General features: G+C 40.6%; 1 protein-coding gene across 1 annotated transcript in view; it reads right to left on the bottom strand.

The window, feature by feature from the left end:
- The window catches only part of SLC15A1 (solute carrier family 15 member 1), a 178,212-nt gene that overhangs the window by 133,653 nt on the left and 32,418 nt on the right, over window positions 1–12,141 (bottom strand). The window contains 1 exon segment of the mRNA XM_030201355.1: window positions 4,541–4,566. Within this exon segment, the coding sequence (XP_030057215.1) occupies window positions 4,541–4,566 (26 nt within the window).

Here is a 12,141-nt window from a genome sequence, read left to right as displayed (position 1 = left end):
CCCACCCTTGCGGAAACAAGAAATGAGGGCAGGACCAGAGGCAAAGCTGAGAACGAAGAGAAGAGAAGGAAGCCCACTGAAGCGCTGACTTGCCGAGTCTGCTCGCTTTCACTGCTGCCGCAAGGACCCCAGTAAGATGACTTTTAAATTCTGGGCGACATGAAGGAAGGCGAGGGGCAAGCGGACTCTGTTGAGGGAGATGGGAGAAGAGGTCAGGCATCGGGCTGGCTCCTGGCTGGGAGCTTCCGGCGGGGAAAATTGCATGATGCGGCGCCCTTGAAGGCAGGCGCCCCCCTGTAGTGCTTACCCCGCTTACCAGGTTGGGCTGGCCCTGGGCATGTAAATGCGGGCACCTAGATTATGCTGCTTATTTTAGAAGCCTATTCGTGTTTTAGACATCTGAAAACTGGCAGCAAGATATCCAAATCCCAATTTTATAAAGTCACAATATGGACAACTAAAACTGCTGTACGTCCATACGGGTGTGTTTTGGTCAGGACTAGGGAGGGGACAAAAGATGTCCAACTCTGATTTCAGAAGGGGAAAGGACGTCCATGTCCAAAGAAATGTATATCTGTATTTAGATCTGGTACTTGGCACTTCCAGGTTACAGAAAGGTACTGCAATTGAGTAGTTCTCCACCAAATGGAGTAAGGGAAGTCACAGTAGGTATTTCCTGTCCCTGGAGGTTTCACAATAAGAAAAAATAAAAACGAACAAAAATTACAAAAAGTTGCAGTGGGACTTGAATCTGATCCTCTGCAGGCTACTCTAACCATTTATAATACAGATGTTCCTCTGCTGCCACTTAGACATCCAAAATTCTTCAAGTTGTGCAATGAAAATCATGATCAGGTATCAGCAACTCGAAGAATTTTAGATACACAACTATTCACATTCAATATACATCTTACTTCAGACTTCTAAGGCAGATGCTTCAGTGCTGAAACACAGTGCTGTATTGCGTTTTTAGGTGTAGTCATCGAAATAAGCACTGTGTTCGAAGATCACGTGGTCTCCCTCGTGTCTTTGGAAATGCCATCCCTTTCATCCCACTCTTTGGTCTTTTCCTGGAGATTTGAAAAGTGCCCAAACTGGAACTACTTTAGGAATCATTTTAATAATAATTCAATGTTATTTTTTTAGCCCTAATATTTTTAATGGCATAGTTTCTGTTGTTAAAAAACCTGGGCCTAATTTTCAGCTGGTCAGTGACTGGAATAAGTTCAGTGCTAACAACTTCATTTAAATTATTTCGCATATTCAGCACCTTCTATCCACAGATGTAGTGATGTTGAAATTACAGATAGTGTGGTCATTGTGTTAGCATTATCCATTTAGTTCACTTCTGCTCTGTTATTTAGCTGGCCTAAACTAAAGATATGAAGTATTTATTTAGTGGCTGAATATCGGCACTAACACTCTAATTCTATATATGGCACTCAAAATTGCTCACTCAAATATGGGCACAGACCCAAATTGTGCATGCAGTTTAATTGGTAAGTACATAAGTACTTAGACTTCTGGGTGTTGAGCTGGACCCTCACCTGCACCTAGATCTGCAAGTGCGAGTGGTCTCCAAGCGGATGTTCTATGCAATGTGGAGGCTGCGGTGTGTTAGGCTTTGTCTCACCAGAGAGCTCTTCCGTACACTCATCCACTGGCTGGTACTGTCTCACCTGGACTACTGCAGTGGGATTTATGCAGGAGCACCTACTGAGGAAATTCCAGACTGCCCAGAATACTGCTGCGAGACTCATCTTGGGCGAATCGCGCATGGTTCCTGCGCAGCCCCTACGTTTCAAACTACACTGGTTACCTGTGAGAGAACGACTTGCATTCAAGATCTGCTCGTTGACACATAAAATCATCTACGGATTAGCTCCGGAATACATGATTCCTCTAATAGATCTCCCACCTAGAAATGCCATCACTACAGCCCATTCCTTTTTACAACTACATTACCCATCTTGCAGGGGTGTTAAATACAAGCTTCTTTTTGCCTCTACTTTCCACTACTCCAGCCCGAAGACTTGGAATGCTCTTCCCCTGTACCTGAAAATGCAAGCTGACCACCTTCTTTTCAAGAAGCTGCTGAAAACGTATCTTTTTGAAAAAGTGTATCCCATTCGTAACTCTGCTCTTTAGCCTTCCTAATTGCTGCTAGCGTATTATCCTTTTCTACTGTAAACTTCATGTGTTGTGTCATTTAACTTTTATAATTCATTGAAGCCACATTGTGCCTGCATTTGTGGGAAAATGTGGGGTAGAAATGAACCATAAATAAATAAATAAATAAATACTGGGACAGACTAAAGGTCTATCAAGCCCAGCATCCTGTTTCCAACAGTGGCCAATCCAGGTCACAAATACCTGGCAAAAAAGTACAAAATATTTTATGCTGCTTATCCCAGAAATAGTGGAGTTTCCCCAAGTCCAATTTAATAATGGTCTATGGACTTTTCCTTTAGGAAGCCGTCCAAACCTTTTTTAAACTCTGCTAAGCTAATCGCCTTTACCACATTCTGTGGCAACGAATTCCAGAGTTTAATTACACGTTGAGTGAAGAAACTTTTCTCCAATTCATTTTAAATTTACTACTTTGTAGCTTCATCGCATGCCCCCTAGTCCTAGTATTTTTGGAAAGCATAAACAGACACTTTTACTTTAACATTTTCCTGTAGATGTTTAATTTCTCTGAACTCAGTTAATTATGTGTTTTTTGACCCTGGTAAATTGGCACAACTTATTTCCCATAAGGAAAGTGACACAGCTGAGCAGTCCTTGACTGCTCCAACAGGTAGCTGAAACCAAGGGTTGTGTAACGAGTCCTAGCCTCTCATAATATCTCTTTTTGTTAAAGATTGAAATAATACGTTTCTCTTTAAATAAATTCCTTATATCTTGGAGTTATTTGTGGACGAATTTAAATGTTATTTTTCCCGCTATTTAACTTGAGTAATTATGGTATGAAATTTTATTTTTCTGGCATTTATTTTATGTAAATGTATATATTAAAAAAAAGCATAAACAGACACTTCATGTCTACCCATTCCACTCCACTCATTATTTTATAGACCTCTATCACATCTCCCCTCAGCCATCTTTTCTCCAAGCTGAAGAGCCCTAGTCGCTTTAGCCTGTCCTCATAGGGAAGTCGTACCATCCCCTTTATCATTTTCGTCGCCTTTGTCTGCACCTTTTCTAATTCCACTATATCTTTTTTGAGATGCGGCAACCAGAATTGAACACAATATTCAAGGTGCGGTGTCACCATGGTGCAATACAAAGTCATTATAACGTCCTCATTTTTGTTTTCCATTCCTTTCCTAATAATACCTAACATTCCATTTTCTTTCTTAGCTGCTGCAGCAGCAGCACACTGAGCAGAAGGTTTCAACGTATCATCGACGACGACACCTAAATCCCTTTTTTGGTCTGTGACTCCTAACGTGGAACCTTGCATGACATAGCGCTGATGAATTTGGTGCTAATGATCAATTATCGGTGCTAATTGGCATAAATTAAAATTTGCATACACATCTTTGGTACCAGGATTCATGCAGAAACTGTACGCATAGATCCAAAAAGGGGGTGGGGCCATGGGAGGGGCATGGGCAGATCAAGGGCATTCCTGGAGTTTGTGTGCAGGGTTATATAATGAGGGAGATCTGCACCCAATTTAGGCTGAGAATTTACACCAGGGTTTACCCAGTGTTAATCCTCATGCCTAAAACTGGGTGCAGATCCCAGCACCAAACGCTATTCTATAAATGGAGCCTAACACTGGGCCCTGTTTACTAAGGTGCACTAGGATTTTTAGCATGCACTAAAAATTAGTGTGGCTTTAGCAGGGGTGTAGCCCCCCCGCCATTGCCGACTTTGCCCCCCAACCGCCGCTGACCCTCTCGACCCCCCCTCCCGCCATCAACCCGCCATCGCCTACCTTTAATGGCGGGGGACCCCAACCCCCGCCAGCCGAGGTCCTCTTCTTCTCGGAAAAGGACGTCAGGCTCACAGAACGAAGCCTTGCAGATTAGCCCAGGCCCCACATAGCTACGCCACTGGGCTTTAGTAAACAGGGCCCTCTGGGCGCAGTTTATAGAAAAGTGCTTAGCGCTAATTTTTATCGGCACCCAAACTTGGCCACCAGTTATAGAACTGAGTTCTAAATGATCATTTTTTTATCTCCCCCAAGCCCTGCATCAAACATGGCTCCTCGTTATATAAACAACATTGAGCCATTCAGTCATAAATTTGGCCTAAACTCATCTGTATGAATTCTGAAAGTCTACAAATAGTGAAGTGATATGTTCATTGGCGCAGTTGGTAAACATAACTTCTTTTGAATATCAGCACCTGTGGCTTTAAAAACACACATAAATCAACCTGGAATGTAGACATGGCTACCAAGTCTTCCATCCAGTCTCTACTGCACAGCTACCTGGATTCAATGATAATTTTGGCTTTAATGAAAGAACATTCAGCATCCATAGTGGACAAAACAAAAATACTTACTGTTATTTTAGAATATACTTACTGATATTTTTTCTCTCTTTTCTTTCTCTGTAAAAAAAAACAAAAAATGATAGTCTATGTAAGCTGAGATATTTTTAAAAAATCAATTTTCAGAAAAGAATTGTAATATGATTAATGTACAGAACCGAAATTGAACATTTTGAGGAATAGGCTAACAGGGCAGGAAGCTGCTTATTTTTTAAAAACACATAAATTCTGCAGAAATAATGCCTTGTTTGTGGGCATTGACATTTACACTTCCTCAGGAGCAGGCCCAAATATTAGCGTGTAAAGTTTTGTATACGTGCATATTTTATAAAATACAAGAAGCATAAATTGCAACTCTGCCCAAACTTCTCTCTTAAGCACACCTACTCTACAAAAATTTGTGCAGCTTAAACTCAGCATACTTTTAGATGTGACCTAATTCTGTGTGAGATCTTTTACATGTGTAAAACTGTACTTTAAAGGCACTCATTTAGAATTTTGTATACAATTCTGGAGGTACACAAAATACAGACGACAGTGGGAAGTAGACCATGAACTCCAGAGACAGGGAAAGTGCTTTAGAAGTATTTTTTTTTATTAGGTAGATTGACTCGACACAGTACTGTGTTTCGGCCACAGGCCTGCTTCAGGAATCTTTCCCATACAATCTGATGTATGGAAGTGTCCAATATATAGTACACCTTGAATATTGGTGAAGTACGTTGGTCTTGAGAAAGACCTTTAAAAAAAACTTGCAGAGTCATCAAGTGAGTGCGTCTAGTGAAGAAATGGCTGAACTCCTGAAGCAGGCCTGTGGCCAAAACACAGTACTGTGTCGAGTCAATCTTCTATCTAATAAAACAAATTCAGACATTTAAACCATTTTCCCCTTCTCTGGAGTTCATGGTCTGCTTCCAACTGTCTTCTGTAGTTTGTGTACCTTCCATGGGAATTCTACGTTCTTCCACCTTGGCGGATTTTCTCTGTACAATTCTGGAAACCACACCTTTAAACAGATATAAACAGGATGGAGTCGGTCCAGAGGGTGGCTACTAAAATGGTCAGCGGTCTTCATCATAAAGTGTATGGGGACAGACTTAAAGGTTTCAATATGTATTCTTTGGAAGAAAGGCGGGAAAGGGGAGATATGATAAAAACATTTAAATATCTATGCGGTATAAATGCACAGGAGGTGAGTCTCTTTCAATTGAAAGGATGCTCTGGAACAAGGGGGTATAAGATGAAGGTGAAAGGGGATAGACTCAGAAGTAACCTGAGGAAATACTTCTTCACAGAAAGAGTGGTGAATTCGTGGAATGGCCTCTTGGTGGAAGTGATGGAGATGAAAACAGTTTCTGAATTCAAGAGAGCTTGGGACAAGTACATAGGATCTCTGAGGGGTGCTAGGGAGAATAGATGGCATGAATGGGCAGACTGGATAGGTCATACAGTCTGTATCTGCCTACATTTTTCTCTGTTTCCAAAAAGGTTCCTAAATTACCACCCCCCACCCCCCAATAAGAGTAATTTTTCAAAGTAATTTCCATAGCATTCGGCACCTAACCCTTACCGTTCAGTGAATCCAGACTGCCCCAATTTGACTGCCCCTATCGGACCGACCGTTCACTTGTCTATTAGATTGTAAGCTCTTTGAGCAGGGACTGTCTCTCTTTGTTGAATTGTGCAGCGCTGCGTAACCCTAGTAGCGCTCTAGAAATGTTAAGTAGTAGTAGTAGTAGAAATGGTCTTTTTAAAAATTGTCCAGAATACATGACCTAAACTTATACACATACACTCTGCATATACATGTTTATCCGACTTAGGCAAACAGATTCCTAGGAGCAGGGTGAAGGATTAGTTTGGATTTCTGGGCATATTTTGCAAAATATACATGTACTGTATGTACCCAAATAAACCAACAAATTTGTGCATGCCAAAGAGCAGGTATACACGGCACTGTATTTGTATAGTTATTTCTTGCCAGGTGTCCTACCCAGACCTAAAGCTAGAATTAACCATTATTTTTTCCTGAACAGATCTAAGCCTGAGCCAGTATTCATGCAGATCCATTAAACCAAAACCAGAAAGGAACAAAAAAATAATTACTGTTTACAGATTCAGAACAGGAGCACGAGTAAATGCAGACTTCGTCAATATTCTATAAGAGAAAGTACGCGTATACTTTCCGGTATAGAATAGAAGCTTACTCTCTAACCCCTGGATTCTATATATAGCACCCAGCGTTCCGTGCTGAAATCCAAGCACATTCTATAACAATGAGCATAACTTAATTGGCTTAACAAGCCAACCAGCGTTGATAAGTGCTTAACAAGCAATTATGAGCACTAATTGGCAATAATTAGAATTTACATGCATAACTCGCTAAGCATATTCTGTAACACAATGTGCCTACATTTTAATGTGCATATCCAAAATGGGGTGTGGTTATGGGCGGGGAAATGAGTGTGTCATTAGCATTCCAAAAAACTACGCGTATGGATATAGAATATACCTGCTCTGTGTGTCATTTAGGCACTGATATTTATACCAGGTTTTACTTGGCATAAATGGCCGAGACTACATTTGGTCACATGGTGAGGCACTTGGTGTATCCTACATACTGCGCAGAAATTTAAGCCTATTTTATAAAATGTAGGCGTTCTTTAGAGAATAGGCCTAGGCGTAATTATTTTCTGTGCAGATTTTTCAGAATCTCCCCCTAAATCTGTAAAAGGCACCAAAATTTGCATGCACAAATTTGGGCACATGCCGAATTTGCGCAATTTAATTAAATAACAAGCTAATTGGCATCAATAATTATTTTTTTTTTTAAAGAAATTATTGGCACTAATTAAATTTGATTGAACGTTCCACATGTAAATTTAGGCGTGGGATCTGCCCCCCAATTTTACACGTGATTTGAAAAAGGGGTGCAGAAATGGGAGGGTCATGAGCAGAATGGGGGCGTTCCTAAAATTAATGCACGTTGTTACAGAATAATAGGGATACGGACCTAATGTAGGTGCATACATTTGCACCACATTTAAGTTGGTGCAAATTGCCATGCCTAAAAGGCATGATTCCAGGGTGTAAACGCTATTCTATAAACTGTACCTACCTTTAAGCACATAGAACAACGCTTTTTTCTGCACCAATTTCTTTGGCTCCATTACATAGAATCTAGCCCTTAGGGCCCCTTTTACCAAGCTGCAGCAAAAGGGGGCTGGCGCTGGCATCAGCTCATGTTTTACACATGCACTGAGGCCCCCTTTTACCGCAGCTGGTAAAAGGGAAATCTCGTCTTCCTACAGGAGATGGCCAGGTGGCAAGTAAAGCACTTGCCGCAAGGCCATTTTGCGGGGGAGCCCTTACTGCAACACAATTGAGGTGGCGGTAAGGGCTCCTGCATTAACCTGGCAGTAACCGGGCAGTGCACGGCACTGCCCAATTACCGCTGGGTACACTCCGGCGCTACAAAAATAAATACATTTTTGTAGTGCTGGAAATGACGGCGTGCTAGGGGTGGGAAGTACTGCTGGGCTGCTGCGGTAGCCCGGTGGTACTTCCTGTACAGCGAGTGGTAAGCCCGCAATGGCTTACCGCCGCTTAGTAAAAGGAGCCCAAAGTGCGCAAAATGTGGCACTCTATACAGAATCTACCCCAATAACAGAACCCTTTTTCTTCTCTCTATAACAAATAAATAGCTGGGTGTACAATAAAAATTACCAAAGTATCAAAATACGCTGGAAACACACTTGCAAACAATTACTACAATCCAAACAAACAAGTGAGGAAAAAGTGTTCTCTGTAGCTACCAATTTTTATGTGTATATTATATAAAAAAGTTGGGGGAAAAGACCTCAGACGCCTGTGTCACTCTCTGTTATGTCATTCAATGCAGCAACTCAATCACAGTGCTGACTTTAGTCACGGGTCATTAAACCCCCCCAACAATTTTTTTTTATCCGTGCAAAAAACTTAATCAAAATGTGAAAATGGAACAAAAAACGAACTTATCTTGTATGCAGCAATGTAAGGCAGTTGCGAAACGTCCCTACAGGGACATGTTTCACCATGTGGCTTCCTCAGGGGACTCAATGCTGCCTTGCTTCTATGGTACTGCTTAATGTCTGCGGCTGTGCACAGTGTATACAATATACACATAAAAATTGTTAGCTACAGAGAACACTTTTTCCTCACTTGTTTCTTTGGATTGTAGTGGGTGTACAATAATAAATCCACTAAGTTACAAACCTTCATCACTGCTGCTTTGTGAGGGAAAAGACCTCACTGCCTCTCACAGTTCCTAATAAGGAACACATGGAAGAACCTTACAATTATACCACCATCATCGGTCCAAAAATCCTCTTATTTTATATTACACAGTTGTATTAAAGCTTTTAATGTGCAATTAAATATATATAGAACTTAACCCTTTCACCTATATTTCACAATAATGTAGCTGTCAGTGTGAACATTAGCTGTACCTTACTGTTGAAAACAAATTGTTCCATATGATATTGTATGTTACTTCTTAGGAACAGAGCTCTTATCTTTTGAAACTGCTTTTAAGCTCTTAAGCTCAATGGAGCCATCTGTTTCGCCGACTTTGGCTTCTCCGGGAGCAAACATGCCAGTGCTTTATGTTTATTTCTAAGCTAGTCTTTTTACCACCACTCCAAATTATTATGTACCAGCCACCCACAATTTGGAGTGATAAAAGACCAAGGCCACGTATGAGAAAAGCAATTTTTATTACTTACCAAAGTACAGATGCACTCAATAGTTTCTCATGGGAGGACAGCACTGCTACACATAGGTGTTCTCCGCCACTGTCTCTCCAAAGTATTGTTCAGATTCAACTGCTTATATACCTTTATTTTAAACAACACTTCATATAGGTTTAGAAGTTATCTTCCTCAAAGATCATTCTGTTTTCTTTCAACACCATCTGTTTCCCCTCTAATGCTAAACCACATTTTCTTGTTTATTTATAATTGTTCCTTTCCTATGCCTGCTTGCACGCAGGAATGTCTTATCAGATCATGAGTTTCTGGTTCACATGCTTATCAGTTTTTGCCCTTTGGCCCTGTTCCATGGTGCATGACCTGTGCTCATTATTTACATCTGCCCCCTTGAAGGCCTTCGAGAGTAAGGGCTTCATTTGTTTTGAATTCTTATGAACTTTTGCTGTAGTCCAATCCATTCCAGAGGGCAGCAATAGGTTCCTTTTCAAATGTATGTTAAGCTTAGGGAGATTGTGGGTTTGAGTCACAATGTCAACTCCTTTTTACAGGTATCGGGCTATAGGTAACAAGAAAAGTGGTTATAGTGAGATGTAAGTTGCCCCTCTTCAACCTTCCCCAGGCCTTATGTTACTTACAATGCCTTACCATCTAAATGATCCCAGAGGAAGATAATAATGCAAAATAAAGGATATCTCAAAGAAATTAAACATTATTTTCAAAACTTGCAATCTCTGCGTTAATGTGTAATCTTTCATAAAGTACATATGCATGTCCTATAGGTTCTCATTTACTTAAAGCAGTTTCAATTAACTGTTGCACCAAGCTCCTTATACAGGATATTACACAACAGCCAAGTAGTACAAATACAGCAATAACAATTATCAATGTGGTTAAGCTAGATAATATGAAAGTTTTCCATTTCCCAAAAATATTATCCATCCACCCTGTCCAGGTGGTATCTACACCAGAATTCTCAGCAAGCTCATCAGCTAGGGTGGTAAGTCCTTCCAAAGCCTTGGTTATAGTTCCATCAGGTGCAGTATTGTTAGGAATAAAAGTACAACAATGTCCTCCGAGCATGACACAAATGCCTCCTTTTTCTGTTAATATCATGTCAAGAACCATCTGGTTTTCCCATGCCATCAGGCTGGTAGCATCCAATTGAGAGGCAATACCTTTGACTGCATCTCCAGTGTAATTGATAAAATGCTGTTGGCTATAATAAATGTAGTTAATCCAATCAACATTCTTGTTAATAGTGGACCACCAAAATAATGCAGATTCAAAACTTGCAGCAATTTGGTTACAAGCTTTAAATTCATCTGGCATCCCCCTAGGGACTCCTATAGAATCTATATAAATTCTACCATCAAATGAGCCCTGGATGCTCCTCCTCCTCCTAGTGGAAGAGGGGGCATCAGGGGATTGTGATGCTAAGTGTGAGGGGAACTACTAGCTGCACCAAAGTGCATCGTCCTTGCCAACTGGGAGGTAAAACAGGGTATAGAGTCTTATTGCCACAATACCACCATATATCAGCTCGAGGACGAGAAAAGCCTGAAAAGTCGAGGTATTCAATGGAGGATGAACTGGAGTTACATAAAGATAAGTCTCCTATGAGATAAGGAATGGCAACCTTTCCTCTTTGTAAACATGTTCCAAATATTGTCCCTTGTACAGGTGTTCTAAACATTGGAGGTACCCTTGCATCCTTGGGTAATTTGGGAAATAATAGACTAAGGGAAAGACAAGATGCTTCATTAGTTTTGCTACCTAGAAGTAATTTTAGCATACATATAGTTCCATTATAATCATTTACAAAATTCAAAGGAAAGGGAACAGCTAAGGGCTTGGGACGAGAGGAGGAGCAGACATAACAATCAGATAAATTCAAACTTTGAGTTGTAAACCGTATCCATTCCATCCACAAATTCGTGTCACCATAACCAGTTTCAAGAGCAAAAGTTTCCTTTAAGCTGGTTACGTTGAGAACCCTGATGGGGATTCTTGTTTCAGTGGTTTGGGGTACCAAGGGATTATTCAGATTAGTACTGGATGGTGAAGGAGAGGTGACCGTAATGCGAACGCGGCCAATAGGATCCATGTTAGTGGCATCTATTCCTATGCCAAAGGTGCAGTTCATTACCTTACACATTCCCTTGAAGGTGATGAGCACGGGATTGCACTTCCCTATTTCATAGGTTGTGGGGTCAATTGATTGTCGAACAATGGTGATATTTGTACGTAGGGGACTATCCCAAGCTGTTTGGTGTTTTCTTGTTGGATAATTGGGTCCAGTGTACCACCATACATTTGACCATTGAGAACAGGGAGATGCATAAAGACTCATTTCAGTATAAATACACAGATAAACATAGAATTTAGAATACCATCTTTGCCATTCTAAGGATCCACAAGAGGCTATACTGCAAACATCTAATTGCAACACGACTGTCTCATCGGTTGCATTAAGTTTTATGGTAATCTTAACTGGATAGTACCCATAAGCATAATATCTATCCACCTCCTGGGGATCTAAATTGTTAGGGCTGTCAACAACATCCTGGGAATTGGCAACTTGTAATCGACAGACTTTAACAAAGATAACAAAGCAAATAAGCATATAGTTATACATCCTTATAGTTATCAATATTAGTCACAAAAAATAATGCAGTATTTTTCAAGAGTCATCAAGATTAATGCTAAAACAAAAGTACATAGGAAAGCAAGTCCAAACATATTGAGGGTACATTCACGAGCATCCATCTACAGTTGAATCAGTATCGTTAGTAATGTCCTGATTCTGGAGAGGTTAGAAAGTCCTTATGTCTTTAAGATGTACCCAGGAAGTGTGATCTTGCAATTTTACTGCGGTGGCAGATAATGC

This window comes from Microcaecilia unicolor, chromosome 4, assembly GCF_901765095.1.
Source record: "Microcaecilia unicolor chromosome 4, aMicUni1.1, whole genome shotgun sequence".
Classification (NCBI taxonomy): Eukaryota; Metazoa; Chordata; class Amphibia; order Gymnophiona; family Siphonopidae; genus Microcaecilia; species Microcaecilia unicolor.
The sequence above is the reverse complement of the archived record's forward strand: the minus strand, read 5'-3'. Positions and strand labels throughout refer to the sequence as shown.